The 17,512-nt window shown below is 41.4% G+C and overlaps 1 protein-coding gene across 12 annotated transcripts in view; it reads left to right on the forward strand.

Moving 5' to 3' along the window:
- Mast4 (microtubule associated serine/threonine kinase family member 4) overlaps positions 1 to 17,512 on the forward strand; it is a 575,239-nt gene that overhangs the window by 271,368 nt on the left and 286,359 nt on the right. For 6 of the 12 annotated variants that reach the window (XM_040729116.1, XM_040729119.1, XM_040729117.1 and 3 more), the window contains one exon: positions 1,759 to 1,833. The exons of the other annotated variants lie outside the window; for them this stretch is intronic. In XM_040729116.1, the coding sequence (XP_040585050.1) occupies positions 1,759 to 1,833 (75 nt within the window). The remainder of the gene's footprint in view (positions 1 to 1,758; positions 1,834 to 17,512) is intronic. 12 annotated transcript variants of the gene reach the window in all.

Consider the following 17,512-nt stretch of genomic DNA (forward strand, 5'->3'; position numbering starts at 1 on the left):
AAAGAAAATGGAAATCACCTAAATGAAAAAAACTTTCCTCCTCTAAAAACACTACTGATACTGTTTAGAGGGGAAGCCATATTTAGCTTCTTTTGCCAAATGGTAAGTATTTGTGAGCATCGGTTCTGTAAGTGAAGCTTTGGGAGGCATGCTAGGCCAGCTGGGTCCAAGACTATTTCACACACACACACCTGCCTTTTTTTTTAAGAAAAAGATAGAGAAAAGCTATATTTGTAGGGTAGGCACTAGAAATCAAAAATAACGGTCCTGACCCAGATGCCTCCATTTTGAACAGTAAGTGCTATGCTTTGGACACGATGGCAGGGATTGTTGGCAATTCAAGAGGGTATGATAGACGCATGCCTTCAAAGTAATAGAGCTACTACTGGAAGGAAATTATTGCTAGAAGGAAAAAAATGTTTAAAGGGGAATTGTAAGTGCTACATCTCCTGTTACGTTTCCACAGCCGTAGGTCTTTAAGCCATAGGTCTTTAACCTTCCTTTAGACAGTTTTTGAGAGAGTATGGCTCTGTGGTCCTGGATAGCCTGGAGCTCACTGGCCTTTAACTTGCAGAGATCCACCTGGCTCTTCCTCCCGTACTAGACACCAGGCTCTTTTCTCTTCCTCCTCTTCCATCTCTCTCTTTAAAATAGAATTGAGTAAATATTGTTTTTCATCTCAGGGGCATTTTGCTGTCTGTTTGTTGTGTCCCACAAACTGGGTCTTTGGACCCCAGAGGCATTTGCTTTTGTTGGGCAGTACTGGGGATGGAGCTGAGGGTTTTAGCACTTGCCAGGCGAGTGCCTTACCACTGTGCCACTTTTCCCAGCCCAGAGGTTTCATGAGACCCTCTCTCTGTTGATCGTCATCTTGGAGTTGATATTCCATGTGGGGGTAGCATTCTCTTATTAAATTGTTACCTACTATTTACTGTACAGCTTTGAAAAGTACAGGTGGGCTCTATACCATTTGGGGAGGTCTCTATTCACAATTTTGTCTTTCAAATATGGAACCATGGCTTGTGTGCTTGTATGTTTGTTCTATGATGAGGGGTGGTAAGTGTTAAGCTTTCTGTGTGTTCTGTTTGTGCTTTCTTTCTTTGTCTTTCCATGTGGCCGCTACCAGAGTTGGTTCAAGGAGAGGCCACTCTTCAACATACATAATAAACTTTATGTAAGCCCCTATTTAAACCAATATACATTTAGGGGAAATTATTGATGGCTGTCAGAAAAGATGAATTCTACTAGGATGAAAGAAAGAGATGCTTCTAAGGCAGGTATTTCTTTAGTAGTTATGAGGAAGACTGTGGTCCCTAAGATATTTAGATGATATCAACGAGGCATGAAGTTTAACCATAAGCAAGTTCCATAATGCTGTTTTAGGAAGGTGGACTTTGGGTTCAGGAATATAGTATCCTAGTTTCCCTTAACATGATCAGCTAACAGAAGAATAAAGATTTGTTGTAAAATGTCTGAATCCTGGGCTGGGCTTGTGTCATTACACAAATGTATATATTGGCTGTACAGTAAATAGTATTTTTAACATAATGACTTGCATGAGTCATGTGGTTTTTGTGGGGGTGAACATGGGGTGTGTGTGTGTGTGTGTGTGTGTGTGTGTTTGTGGATATTTAGTTTAAACAAAGTACAGTTCCGTTAAACACTGTCCTTTCCTTTTCTGGCCATTCTCCCATCATCCCATGCCCACTTTCCCCCTTCCCACCTCTCGTTCATTTCCCATCTTCCATTCACTGTCAGGAAGGGCAGCCTCCGAAGAGCCATTTCAACTCAGCTCGACATCGCCAGAGACTAGTGGACCCAGCTGCTTCAAAAGTGAGTGTGCCCTGTCGCCTTGGGTGGCCAATGTGCATGACAGTGTGGTCCCTCTGTGATAGTGGGGTTGTGAAGTGTTATATGTAGAGGAGGAGAAGTCTTCTCTATTCAAGATCATGCACACCTGTGTTTTAAGGAACAGTTAACAGCCAGCCCTGAACCCCAACCAAACCATGACTTGTAGCATGTACTGTTTTTTTCTAGTATGTGCACTCTCAACCATGGCCAACGTCAAGGATCTGTGTGATGTCACTGAACTCAGAGCTGGGAAGAGATGCCCAGTTAGAGTGCCACCATGTGGCCACTCACATTAGTTTCCCCTCATCAGACAGAACTGCCCAAAGCTTAGGAAATTCTTGGAAATATTATATTATTTATGGTTTATTAAAGCTTGTCTGAGGATTCAGTAAGCAAAGTCATCCACAAGCCATAGAAGCCAGGCACACACCTTTAATACCAGTGGCCAGAAACTAGGAGGTGGTGGAACATCCCTTTAATCCTAGGACTCAGGATTAAGAGTTAGATGGATCTTTGTGAGTACAAGTCCATCCAGATCTACACAGGACTGATCTAGTCCTAAAGAGAAACAGTTCACACAAAGATGATCTCAGCACTAGGATAACATGCCTTTAATCCCAGCATTAGGGAGGTATATTAGAGCAAGGTCTCAGTAGGAGGCATTCATTCTCCAGCCACGTTGAGAATAGGATTGCCCCAGCCCTGTTAGAGATAAGAGCTCTCTGGTAGCTTATCTGCTTTGCTTCCCTGATCTTCAGCTTGAACCCCAATATCTGTCTCTGGGTCTTTGTGTGTGTGTGTGTGTGTGTGTGTGTGTGTGTGTGTGTGTGTGTGTGTTACAGTTCTGAGTATCAGCTGCCCTTGTTTTCTGTGTGTTATCTTAGGTATTTTCCCCACCTTTAATAAAAATTCCCAGCTTATGCTCTTGAAGGGAAGAAAGATTAGTTTTAGCTTATAATTTGTGGGCATGGATTTTGTCTAAGTTTCTATTCTCATTGCTGTGATGAAATAACTTAAAGGAAAAGTATTTATTTTAGCTGATGGTTCAAAGTGCAGCCCAATACAGCAGGGATGCAATGGCATCCAGAACTTAAAACAGACTCTCTTAGTTAGGGTGTCTAGTGCTGTGAAGAGACACCATTACTGCGGCAACTCTTAAAAAAGGAAAACATTGCACTGGGGCTGGCTTACAGTTTCAGAGGTTTGGTCCATTATTTTCATGGTGGCATGTGGGCAGACACATGTTACATAATATTCCTTTAAACTGTATGAAGATGTGTCACTGTGATTGGTTTAATAAAGAGATAAATGGCCAATGGCTAGGCAGGAAAAGGTTAGGCAAGACTTCTGGGGACAGAGAGGACTCAGAGAGGAAGAAAAGTGGAGTTGCCAGTAAGACTCGTAACAGAACAGATTAATATAAATGGGTTAATTTAAGTTATAAGAGATAGCTGAGAACAAGCCTATGCTAAGGCCAAGCATTCATAAATCTCAGTGTGATTGTGAGCTGGTGGTCCCGATGAAATAGTTCTTCTTCAGACATGATGCTGGAGAAAGAGCTCAGAGTCCTATCTAGTGATCCATATGCAGCAGAAGCAACTTTGTCCCACACTGGGTGTAGCTTGAGCATATGAGACCTCAAACCCCTTTCTCCACAGTGACACACTTCCTCCAACAAGACCACACCTACTCCACAAGGCCACACCTTTCAATACTGCCACCGCCTCTGGGCCAAACATTCAAACTCATGAGTGTATGGGGCCATTCTTACTCAAAGCACCACACAGCCTATCACACTGCTCCATGGACCACACTGCACGGAAGAAAACAGTGACTATATGCATGGTAGTGTTCAACTTTCTTCTCTACTCCAATACAGGCCAGGGTACTCTGCCTACGGAGCTGTGCCACTCACAGTGACCAAGACATTCTCAGAGGTCCATTTCCCTGGTGATTCTCACTTGTGTCAAGTTGACACTTAATACCATTGCATTCTTCATGGTGGGAAATCTTGGTGGCTGGAACCGCTCACAGCTGTGGTTGTGCAAGCTGCTGACATCTGGGCAGATCAGAAAAGAGCCAGCCAGCATGAAGCCACTGCTCGGTTCCCATTCTCCTTTTCCCCTTTGTGTTCGGTCTGCTATCCTAACCCAGGGGATGGTGCTAGACACATTCAGCACTGGCTTCTTTCCCTCAGTAGAAACTGGAAATGCTGTCACAGACACACCCTGGCGTCCTACATGTCTGTTGATCCAACCAAGATGGCAGTCAAAATTAGTTGTTACAAGTGTACTTACTTGTGAGTTTAAACATTCTAGATTTGTAATTGTCACAACTAGTCCGTAAAGAGGCCAAGGGTGTGGGTCACCACTAGAGTGCTTGCCTAGCATATACAAGGACCAAGACTTGATCTCCATTACTACAAACCAAAAAAAAAAATGAATAGACAAAGCAGCTGACTTGTGAAAACCCTGAAAATTTACTGACAGTGGGTGGGTTGGCTTCAGCCTGTAGTTGTAATTAAGCCCATTTGTTAACACAAACTGGGATGTGGGGTCTTCCACTCATCACTATTCCAAAAGAAAAGTGGGAGATGGGAACTGGGTAATGGAGATAGGTTTATTTGCAAGTCTTTCCAGAGCTGGGGAAATTAATAAAAAAAAAAGTAATGCCTCTCTGTAGTTTGGTCTTACAAAGTTATCTTACAAAGTTATCGAAGAGTTGAAACAAAAGCCAAGGCTGTGCATATGGAGATCTCCACTGTGTGATAAGTTGTCAGAACTCTGCGAACTCTCTGCCTGGCAGGTGGATTTCTCTTTTCTAGGGCTGCCTGTGCTTCAGCCTGCTCTAGCTCTCCTGGAAGGCGGGGGTGAGGTGGATATAATTCTCTAGAGGCTATTGCTTCAGGTCCCTGCCACAGCTGTTACTTCATGCTCATCCCGAGATCTTTGAGAGATCATAAGAGCCCCAGAAAGTGGCTGAGGTTGGGGATGAGGTTCTGCTCAAGTCAGGAACTTCAGGGGCCTGAGTTCTATTTCCTGTGCATAGCCTTTTAGTAAACTCACATTTACTGGCCAGGAGGAGAAGGTATTCATAGACCGCCTTGTGACTCAGTGAAGGTTCAGCTGGCCTTTTAAAGCACTCAGCTCAAATCTGTTTTGTAAAGTATTGCTGGGGATCCACATGTCAACTTGCTAGGACCAGAGTCCCTTACCTATGTAGTGGATGTCACACACAGGGTTTTTTTTTTCATTTTTATATTTTTATGAAGTTTTTAAATTACAAAAGTCACATATTTGCTTACTTTCATTCTGTCTTATTTCCCAAGTTAATAATGTACATTTCAAACATATTTTAAAGGTGTTAATTTTCTTGAATTACATTTAAAGAAATATTGCCTCTAAATGAATATAAACAACAATACTCAGAAAAGAAAACCAAGAAAGAGAGAACATGAGACCCCAAAGCCAAAGATTGTAGGATGTCAAATGCACTCTTATTTGCTGACCCTCTACTGCAAAGGTTCCCACCTCATGAGCCTGATGCATTAAAAATATTATTGATGTAAGTATTTAATTCATTAGTAAAAGCCCTGAAAAGTCTTTGTTAATATGGTATTTAGAGTTTGCAATGGCTTAGAATACTTTGAACATTCAACCAGCAGCACTGACATCTTTATAAGGAAAATATCAAAAATTCCTTTCCAAATTGAAGAGTTGACATCAAAAAATATAAATACACAAAATTTACTCTCTCAAAGCACAAATAAACAAAAAATGTGAAAAGTTTGTACTGGCAAATCAACAAATTATTATAAGAAACATCACAGGCATGGATAGGTGTAGCCACTCAGACATCCATTCACAGCACCATAATTGATCTCTGGTGTTGCCTATGAAGAATTTACTGTTTTTGTTTCCCTTCAGCTTGTTTATTGCATAGCTTTCATATGATACTAAACAAGACACCATCTGAACTCTACAAGAACTTTATATGTTGCTGAGTAGTTTATAAATGTTTTTCTTCAATCTGAAAGTAAACAAATATTTTAAAAGGATGTTGTTATGATTATCTTCTAATAAATATGAGGAAATAATGGATGATTTAAGCTGTCATTTCTAATATGCACACATAGGGTTCTATAGTGGATGTCACATGCAGGCTCTGTAGTGAGTGTCACATGGGTTCTTCTCCCACACTTGCTGGACCTAAGGTCCTTTACAACAGAACCTCAGGTGTCATACCTGAGAGGAAAAGTTACAGAGCTCCTGGAGTATTATGCTTTCTAAGTAATTTTGCCAAATTACATGTTTATTTAAATACCACCAATTTGAATAACAAAAGCCTATCTTAAGCATCTACCTTATCAACTCGTATTTCACCAGTGAAACCCCTTTCAGTATGCCAGACACGTGGTATTGACTAAGATGCAGGCATCTTCCACATAATACTGACCAACCACCCCAAACAAGAAAACTCTGATTAGAGCTACTGACTTTGTATGAGCTATCATTTTAATCCATTGCTTATGCTAAAATGTCTTCAAAATGGACATAGATGCCAATTTATTAAGAGTCTAGAATGTTCCCCAACACAACTTACCAATGTGTTGCTATGTATAAGAAAAAATAGTGTAGCTTTAAGAAAGCCTAATGAAGAGCTTTACCATGTAAGAAATATATTGTCAATGAATGGATAGATGGCTCAGCAATTGAGAGCCTTTGTTACTCTTCCAAAGAATGGTTCCTAGGACACATATCCAAGACCCAAAAGAGCCTGTCACTCCAGTTCCAACACCAGGGTATCTGACACCATCAGGGCCTCCCAGGACACCAGGACACATATGCACGCACACACACACACACACACACACACACACACACTTTCCTACTGTAGATGCATTTTCCTACTGTAGATGGCAGGTTAGAATACAGCACACTCTTCTTATATCCACTTAAGAACTATAATAAATGTAGCTAAATTGCTGTGTGGACTAAGCACATCCTGCTACACACAATTCTTGGTCCATGGTGTCTTAGGGACACAACTTGGTATGTACCCTTTTTCTTTTTTTGGTCTGGTATTCATTTCTCTCTATCTTAGCATTTTGAGAGGTACCATGTCTCACATGCAATGTGTTATGAGCTAATTTTCTATTTGTGGCAAAAAAAAGAAAGATTTTTTGTTATTCCACTTAAAGTAAGAATCATGGCTTCTTATCTATAGAATCTTTCAGAGGACCTCATTAAACTGCAGTGAAGATGTCTGGTGCCTTAATGTGCTGTGTGAATTGGTTCATCCATGTTACCACATAGATTTGAAAGGTCAGATCCTTCCCTTTCCAAAACATTGCAGAAATGGAAACCTGAGAAGTGCCTAGATTTTCTCCCTAATTATTAAGGAGATTTAGAGAGAGCCGCTGTTTGCTCCGTGGATGAATTGCTTGGATAATAAATGGGAAACAGAAATGTGCATCCATGTAGCCAGTGACCTTTTATTGTAGGCACACTTGATTCTAATCTGCACTGTGTCATTTTGACTGGGTGACCTGAGTTGTTACAAAGAATTCTTGGAAATTGCAGGTTTCTATGTTCTAGGGGTCAGGAACAATGTGTGGTAAGCTCACTGTCAGGTCTTTTGAGATTTGGGAAGAAGTGTAGCCAGGCAGACCAGCTTCCCATTCACAGAGAGGCATGGTACAAAAAAAAATACACTGGACTTGTTTCTACTGTAGGCTTTGTCATGAGTCAGCTCTGTGGCCTTGGGTACTCATTTAACTTGAGCCCCTTTGTCCCAAGTGTTTTCTTTGACATGATGAGAGCACATAAAATCTTCTCTTAATCAGTGTATGAAATTGGCTTACTTCTCCATCAAGCCTACTTCAAACTATCCATTCTACCATTTATAGGGATTTTTGACAGACAGGTCTCAATTCTAAAATCCCTCTACGAATCACTTCACTCTTTACTCATGACAGCATCTTACAGTCTTATTGTTAGGTGGACTTCTATCGGGGTCTCCAGTAGATGCTAATTTTTTAGAAAGAGAAATTACTTCCATACTATTGGGGAAACATAGACCAGAAAATAGGAAGCCCACTTTCTGCTCAAAGAATCCCACCAGCACCACCACCACCCAGCCTAGATTTTTGCATTGCCTGAGAAACTTAGAAAGCCTTTGTGCTTTGGGTATAGGAAAACAAGCTTTTAAATCTGTTTTTGTTTGAATAAAAATAAGGAATGCAAGGAGATCAAAGACAAGTGATCGTCTTCCCATTGACTAAGCCTGTCCACCGGGCCCCTAGAAGCATTTTCCACTTTGAGAATATGCTTACCTGTCTGTCCCCCAGTTGGAAGGCTGTTAACATGGCAAATGAACAAAGAATGCAGCAAAAACGGCCAGTAGGAATAATAGTTCAAAGACTACAGAGCTGTTATTTGTGGGAGCTGCTAAAGGCTTCTGTTAAATAAAAATCAATTTGGTACAGGAGCATCGGGGACACGATCTGGTGGGCACAAGAAGACGGGAGGCCCACAGGGGATTAGCTTTCAGATCTCCTGGCATTTCAGCACAAAAGGATGATGAAGATTTATTCTCCACGAGCTGTCATTTTACATCAGAGGCTTTGCTGATCCAGAATAAATAGGTTCATAAAGACTGTATTGAAAATTTGAGCAGGTGAGAGCAAATGCTGGGAGGCAGAGCATCGAATACATTTCAAGACCAGAAAATGTTGAAACTTTCTATCCTTCCATAGAAAACAAATCCCAGTCAGTTACACAGATAATCCAGCAACCTAAACCTGCTCGTGAAGATACATCATTTGAACCTGCTGTAGGGCTTGGAAATCCTTTATATGAATTCTCAGCAATTTCTCTCCTTTTCTCTAATGAGAATGAGGTTTATAAAACTTGGGCTCCCCTGCTGGGAAAATCAGCCCCTAGCTATCTGAGAGCAGATGGTCTTCTCTTCTTACTTAGTGTAAACCTTTTAGGATTGATCCCTTTTCATTCTTACCCACCTGAAGAGTAAACATCTTGGAGACCTTAGAAACCCCCTGTTCAGAGGGAACCTGAATTCATAGTTGAAGAGATTGTGTAAATAGACAGTGGGAAATGATAGGATTGCGTTTCTTCATAGTTTTGGGGTTTTTTTTAAGCATCAAGGGGCTAGGTTTTAAATTATCTACATTTTGGAGCCTTATTATGCATGAAGCTTCTAGATGGTAATTAACACCTTCCCAGTCCCAGGAATTTCAAGCGTTAAAGGATAATTTTTTTCTTCTTTGGAGGATGCAATACTCATTACTATATTTAAGGACATAGAAAGATGGGTACAGGATAGGAAATTGGTTGTCACAATTATTCTGAGTTTTTTTTTAACAACATAAAATGTTGCACTATGGGAACTTTTTGTTTTTAAATAAAGGACTAAAGGGCTCATAAATTTCTAATAGAAATCTTTGAGGGAGTTTATACTTTCTGTTTGTGTGTGTCTACGTCAACCATCTATCAGTGATCTTTGGTCCCCACTAAAATGACCATGAATCTCATTTCCGAGACTTATTAACTGTGACCTGGAGCCAATTACTTAATCACTCCGAGTTAGCTTGAGTTTTCTCATTCACAAAACAGAGACACAAAACAGTGTCAGTCTCATCAGGTTACCTTTGAGAGTCTGATGAGATAATGACCTTGTGGTTGGAGCAGTTAATACTAAATTGTAATAATTCCTTTAAATCAGGATCGCTATTACCATAGTTATTAGGTTAATTAGTTACTGTTCTTACTGCTGTGACAAAACACCAGACAAGGAACTCAGAAAAGGAAGGGTTCATTCTGGCTTACAGTTTGAGGGGATACAGTCCCTTGTGGTGGAGACGACATAGTGGCAGGGTTGTGAGGTGGTTGATGATTCTGCATCTACAGTCAGGGACTAGAGAGTAATGAATTCCCACTTCCTCATTTTAATGCAGTTCGATACACCAGTCCATGAGAGGCATCTATCCACATTTACGGTGGGTCATCCTGCTTCAATTAGTGAAACACAGACAGTTCTACACTGACGTGCCTGGAGGCTTATCTCATTATAATAATTTTATATCCTATCAAGTTGAGAAACAAAATTAACCATCACTTTAGATAAACATTGTTTATCTTTTCTTGGATTTTTCTGCCTATTCTGTAAAATAGGGGTTTAATATATTATGATCTTTGAGCACTAATACATAGTACAATAGACTTCTAGTAGTCTATTTTTGTATGCCCACCCATGAACCACCACATGTACCTTGAGTCCTTTTTTTTCTTAAGATATATATAATGATATTCATGAGTATTTGCCTAAATGTGCATATATGTGTGCATATATATATCCCTGCGTTAGATTCCCTGAAACTGAAGTTACAGATGGTTATGAGCTACCACGTGGGTGCGGAAACCACACCTAGGTCTTCTGCAAGAACAACAAATGCTTTTAACTACTGACCCATCTCTCCAGCCCCTGAATCCCTATTCTTATCCACCTTGCTGACTTCTAATGGCTATTACTAGCCAGTGAAGAGAGGCTCTGAGGATTTGTAGACAGGACAGTAAAAACTATATTCCTTTTCTTTTTATTTTAAATAAAGACTGACTTTTTTTTCATCCATATCATATATGTATACCATACTCGTAAAATGTAATGTAGTTTCCTGAGGATACGGCTTGAGGAATTTTGACATACTGAACACTCATATGCTAACAGCATCTAGGACATGAAACAAGGTGACAGGAAAAGACAAGGAAACCAAAGCCCTGGTCTTTTCTCTTTGCAGTAACTTACAAAGCTGCACCCTGTAAAAGATGGGGCTTTAGAGGTGAAAACAACAGGAACTACAAGTAGCACTGCCTGTTCCTTATACCTCAGTCTGTCCCTTCCATTCTGAGAGTGAGAACTTGAGAGGAAAAATCCAGCAGCTTGGTGAGCTGAGAGGTCCCTTGTTATCAGAGGGTAAGCCAGTTGGTGCATCCAGCATTGGTTAGATACAAATAACCAGATTAATAGATACCCACCGTGGTTTAGATTATCAGGAAAACCTGGCAGTGGCCAGTTAGATAGCACTTCCGTCTCTCCTCTGGCCTTTCTTCAAATCTGTGGGACAACTATCTCTGATGTTCAGTTTCAACTCCTAGGACATCTTTGGCAGTTTATATGACAAAGCCACACTACAAGGAGAATGTTTTCCCACTTCCCAGGTGACTAGATCCCTCTGTGTCCAAACTAAGTATCATGTTCCATTTTGAAAATCTCTTGCTTGCCTCAGAAACCTGTAAGAAATGATTCAGCAGAGATTCGCTTCGTAAGTTCAACAACCTGCCCTGGATAACCAAGAGGTACAGGTCTTAAAGAAGGTACAGTTCTTAAAGACAGAAACCACCCCAGGCTCCGACAGGGTGGTTTCTGTCTCCAGCCATCGTGCTATGTCTGGACACCTTCCCAGGCATGTCATGTACAGAAAGAAGCAGGGCTTCTAAGAATTCAAAAGCAAGCACTTGGTGTACCTCCCTTCTATTTCATGTGCCATAGGAATCCTTTGGCATAGACAGAGCTCTTCTGATGCAGACCTAGGCATTGCTACAAGACAACCAGAAAAATATCCTTATATGCATGTCTATCCCAATTTATGTAGTTTATCCCTGTTGGCTTTAAAAAGAAATTCATAATCATAACAGTTGCACTGATAAGGGGACAATTATCATAGGTATATGATTCTCAGAAAAGCACAAAGACCAAGTTAGATCCCCAGCACCAATGTAAGAAGCCAGATGTGGGGCTGGAGAGATACTATATAGGTACGAGTACTTTGTAAGCCAGCATGAGGATCTGAGTTGCATCCACATGAAAATCTGGCTTGGATATGTGCCCCTGTGATTCCAGCTCTGTGTGGGCTTCTGAGTTGCATCCACATGAGAATCTGGCTTGGATATGTGCCCCTGTGATTCCAGCTCTGTGTGGGCTTCTGAGTTGCATCCACATGAAAATCTGGCTTGGATATGTGCCCCTGTGATTCCAGCTCTGTGTGGGGCTGAGACGGGAGAATCACTGGGCCCATCTTAATGCCAGGGCCAATGAGAGACACTGTCTGAAAGGACGGAAATGGAGCATAATAGAACGAGACGTCTGCTTCTCTCCACGTACCTCAGTGTATGCATACAGTCGTGTGCACCCATGCACATGAGTGTGGATACACTACATACATACGCCACACACAAACTTGCACACATATACACTAGGAATAACAACAACATATAGTTTTTTTAAAAGCCTGGCATGGTGATACGCATTTGTAATATCAGTGTTAAGGAGAGGGAGACAAGAGGATTCCTACTTGCCATTCAGCTTAGACTAATCAATAAGCCCCAAGTCCCAATAAGAGACTTTAGTAAATCACACAGAGAGAGAGAGAGAGAGAGAGAGAGAGAGAGAGAGAGAGAGAGAGAGAGAGAGAGAGAGAGAGAGAGAGAGAGAATTTCTTTTAAGAAAAGAGAAACTCAGTCTTTTCCTGAGTTATTTCCAAACACCCCATAGATACATAGATACCTGGTCACTTCTGACTCCTAACCGGATCCTTCTGACAATGAACTGTTAAAGCATGGCTACTTTAAATGTTAATCCCTTCCCTTATTATTGTTGTGAGAGGGCAAAAACACCCTGGAGCATGTGTGGAGGTCAGAGGACAATTTCTCAGGAGTCTATTCTCACCTTCTACCTTGTAAAAAGGTGTCTCTTGACCCTGCTGCGCTTCATGTTCTCTGTTAACTAACCCATGAGCTTCCAGATCATTTTCCTCACTCTGCCTCTTAGTCAGCTTAGGCTCCTGGGATTACAGATATGTGCCATGGCATCTGGCTTTTTATTGCATCCTGGTTGTCAAACTCAGGTCACTGGGCTTATATGGCAACCAGTTTTACTTCCTGAGCCATCTTTCTAGCCTACATTCATCAAGTTATTATAAAAAAGGGGTAGGAGAGAGACATCAGGACAAGATAGAGAAGGAAAGAGCCATGAATTTATCCCAGTGTTCTCTAACCCATTCAAATAATTCAATGGAAAGTGGATTCCACTTACTTTCCATGAGGCATATATAAACACAGTAATAGAATCCTTCAAAAACTTTTTTGTAGCTGGGTCTGGGGACTTAGCAGTTGTAATTGATGGTGAGTGAAAGTGCTGTCAACTTTCTCTTAAATCACTTCCTAGTCTTCCTCCTCCTCATTGGTCGTCCTCTTCCTCTTCTTCTTCCTCTTCCTCTTCTTCTTCTTCTTCTTCTTCTTCTTCTTCTCCTCCTCCTCCTCCTCCTCCTCCTTCTCCCTCCCTCCATCTCTCCCTTTCCCTCTTTGTTCCCTCACTCATTTCCTCCCCTCCTTCCTTCCCCCTTCTTACTCCTCCTATCTCTCTCTCTCCCTCTGTCTCTGTCTCTGTCTGTCTGTCTGTCTGTCTGTCTGTCTCTCTCTCTCTCTATCTCTCTCTCTCTCACACACACACACACACACACAGATTTCAAGTGTGATACTATCTCATAGATGCTGTTTCTTCCAAGTAATTTTCATCTAGAACACAAATATTGCTAGGCCTTCACAGACAGATGATAACTGTGTAACCAACACTCAGAGAAAAGTAATAGAATTACCAATACCCAGCACTTTCCCTAATTTTATCCTTAGTTATCAGGGTGCTTGGAATTTCTTCTGTCTGTTTTAAAGTCTTTGTGTTTCATGCTGTGGCTTGTAGATAATGGCTACCATAATAATGTTAGATAGGAGGCATAAGTTCTAATGTTCAACAACACAGCAAGTCAACTGTAGTTTATGAGAATTTATTACTTGTTTCACAAAGAAATCAGAAAAAGGCAACCCAACATAAGCAAATGACAAATGTTTAAGGAGGAGATGCTAATTACCTGGCTTTGACCACCACAAGTTATATACGTGTATGAGGTCATCAAACAGTGTACATATACTTAGGAATGTAAGTAGCCTCATCCTAATTTATTACCCAATAAAATGGCAGTTGCTTTTTTCCCTTTGTGTTTAAGGAAAGGCTATAATTGGGTTACAAGTTACATTAAAGAACAAGTACAAAGATGAAAGTAATTGTGGCTTTTGATATTTAGATCACTGGAATTTCTACACTAAATTCACTTGATGCTATGATGAAAACCATAGAGGAAAGATTCCTTCATTGGAAACGTTTCATTCCTAATGCAAGAATGCCATGTGTTTTCTCTAGTTGACTCTCGTTCTCTCTCACAATCCTGCTTGCAGCATCCAGGGTTCCCAAACCAGTTCCCACCTAGTTCCTAACTTGCCCTGCCATGCTTCTTGTTGGCTATTCCATGAGCTATGGTTGTACTGTGTCCTTTATTTATTCATGTGGCTGATAAAGGTCTAATAAATTGTTACTGCCCAATCCTTCTTGTTCTTGGGGAAATTTTTTTCCAGGTCTTATGTTGACTTTTCTCTAAAGTCATCAGAGTTAGGCTCACCAAAGACCTGTGTTCCAGGAAAAATGGCCAGGGAGGAATAAAAATTTTAACCCAGAGGTGAAAAGGTTAAATATAGTCATTACTCACTATGGCTTCTGGATTTATGAAAAATGACTCCAAGGGATCCCCTTACCCTCAAGGGCCTCTGGGTCCTGTGTCCTGTGCCTCTCTGTCCACCAATACCAGAGGCAAAAAGAAAAGCACTTCAGAACATGACAGGCAACTTTGAAATGGACTCAGACGTGTGACCAGGGAAGTATTATTGAGTCTTGTCTTGTTCTGTGGATTCTGAAAGAGTTCTGGAAGGCGCATTTCCCAGCAGTACTCAAGGGGGGCAGCTGCTCAGCTCAGAAGCGTTTGTTGGCCACTGCTCAGAGGCCAGCCCGCTGATCTCTGTGTTTGATTCAGTGTCTTGATGCATTCTTTGTCAGATCATTCTTTAGTATTGTTGACACAGGATCTCATTGTGTGTGTCAGTGAACTTGGAACTATGTAGTAGTGCAACCCAAGGTAGTCTCAAATCCAAAGTCTTCCTCCCTCTGCCTCCATGCCTGCTCAACATGTTTTTCAAGTGTGGGTGTAATGTGTGTGTCAGGGGGTGCATGCGCATGTGTGTAACTTTGGTAAATACCCAGTCCCCATTACCTCCCACATTTTGATGTACTTCCCATGTGAAAAAGCAACTTGACTAAAATGACTAAATATCGTTTTCTTTGTCGGGGGTTCTGCCTGGGCTTTGTTGTGCCTCTTGTGTGTGGACTGGTGGCCTTTACTGAGGTTTGGAACACATTGGCCATGGTCTACTGGCTTGTTTTTCTTCTGGGGTTCCAACTAGGCCGAGATTGTGCAGTATGATTTGACCCGCAGATCCTTGAAACTCTTGTCTTGGTTTTTCTTTTCACTCTTATCAATTCATTTTTGTGACTTCTACTGTTTTTACTTTAGCATTGCTCCTCCAATGAATGAGCCCATTTCATTCTGATGTATATTGAATTCTAGCCTTTCTGTTTTTGCTCATATTATTAGTTCTATCTGCAGAAATTGTCTGTCTTCATACATGTTGTCATGTGTTTGTTCCTCTGCCCTAATTGTTTTTCAGTCTCATATGATAACACCAAGACCCTGGGCATCACAGTGAGATCCCATCTTAAAACAAAACAACATTTTAAACTGTGGGAATAAAAGTTTTTGAGCCTTAGAAAAGGCTCATGGTCCCTCCACACCATGGTGGAGTGACAGGAGGAAGAACTGTCCATGGTTACAGCAAGGAGGAACCAGTCAAGCTTGTTTCCTTTTGAACTTCTATTCTTTGGTCACATTGCTGTGAGTAATGGCCTGCTGTAATTGTTCACATCACAAGAGAAGTCTTAGAAAGAGGAGATATGCTAGTAGAGAAGGGAGAAGAAAGACAAGCCTTGGCCATTGATAAATAGAACACAGCTATGTTTTCCTGTCACTGGTAGAAACACACTGGAGTGCTAGTAGTCCATGTTCACTGGGTTTTTCTTTCACAATAACTGTAGACTCATCATAGTGGTCATGTATTTGTGTGTCTCGGACTTATTTCTTTAGAGAGTTGATCACTGTGGTTGCACAAGGCCTTTGTTTCTGTGGTCCTTGTTTTCTGTCTTTCTTTGGATTTGTTGCTGCAATCTTGTAAGTCGTATATAAACACCTTGCTGAATTACAGCATAGGTCACCTTCTTCCTCTTTCATTATTGTGAGATTCAAGACTATGATTTAATGTTACTAAACATACTAACTAAACATAGTGTGGCATTAATCTGGCTTGTCTTCTTTTCTTGAATCTTTTATTAATTAAAATGTTTCCCCCTTCTGTTCCCTCCTCTCACCTCCGCTCTGCCCCTCCCCCATTCATTCCTCCTCTGTTTCTGTTCAGAAAGGAGCAGGCCTCCCATAGGTGTCAACAAAGCATGGCATAGCCAGTTGATGGTGGACTAAGCTCCTCCCTTTATATTAAGGCTGGGTGAGGCAGCCCAATATAGGGAATAGGCTCCCAAAAGCCAGCTCAAGCATTAGGGACAGGTCCTGACCCCACTGCTAGGAGTCCCACAAATTTTTACCAAGTTACACAACTGTCATACATATGTAGAGGGCCTAGGCCTACCCCATGCAGGCTCCCTAGCTGTCAGTCCATACTCTGTGAGCTCCCACGAGCCCAGGTTAGTTGTTTTTGTGGGTTCCCTTGTGATGGTCTTGACCTCCCCCCTCCATGGCTCCTACAATCCTTCATCCCTCTTTTCAACCAGATTCCCAGAACTTGGCCCAGTGTTTGTTTGGCTGTAGATCTCTGCATTTATTTCCATCAGATACTGGATGAAGGCTCTCTGATGACAATTAGGATAGTCCCCAATCTGATTGGAGATAGTTCAGATACCCTCTCCACTATTTCTAGGAGTCTTAGCTGACGTCATCTTTGTGGATTCCTGGAAATTTCCCTGGCACTAGGTTTCTCCCTAACCATGAAATGCCCCCCATCAAGACATCTCTTTAATTTCTCTCCCCCCTCTGTTTTTCCCCTAACCTACCCAACCTGATCCCTCATATTCCCACCCACCCCCACCCCAGCCCCCAGTTTACCTATGAGATCTCTTCTATTTCCCCTTCCCAGGGAAATCCATGCATCCCTCTTAGGATCTTCCTTGCTACCTAGTTTTTCTGGGGCTGTGGAATGTAGCCTGGTTATCCTTTGCTTTACATCTAATATCCACTTATGAGTTTGTCTTTCTGGGTCTGGGTTACCTTACTTAGGATGTTTTTTTCCCGGTTCTATCCATTTGCCTGCAAATTTCGTGATGTCATTGTTTTTTTATAACTGAGTAATACTCCATTGTGTAATTGTACAACATTTTCTTTATCCATTGTTTTATTGAAGGGTATCTATGTTGTTCCCAGGTTGTGGCTATTATGAATAATGCCACTATGAACATATTTCCAGAGTGGCTGTACACGTTCTCACTCCCACCAGCAGTGGAGGAGTGTTCTCCTTTCTCCACATCCTCTCCAACATAAGCTGTCATTGGTGTTTTTTATCTTACTGGCTTGTCTTCTTTGTGATTTTTCTAGCATTGTACTAAAAGTAGGACTCAGATAAGCCAGAGAGAGAGAGAGAGA

The sequence above is a fragment of the Mesocricetus auratus genome, unplaced genomic scaffold (genome assembly GCF_017639785.1).
Source record: "Mesocricetus auratus isolate SY011 unplaced genomic scaffold, BCM_Maur_2.0 Super-Scaffold_100020, whole genome shotgun sequence".
Lineage (NCBI taxonomy): Eukaryota > Metazoa > Chordata > Mammalia > Rodentia > Cricetidae > Mesocricetus > Mesocricetus auratus.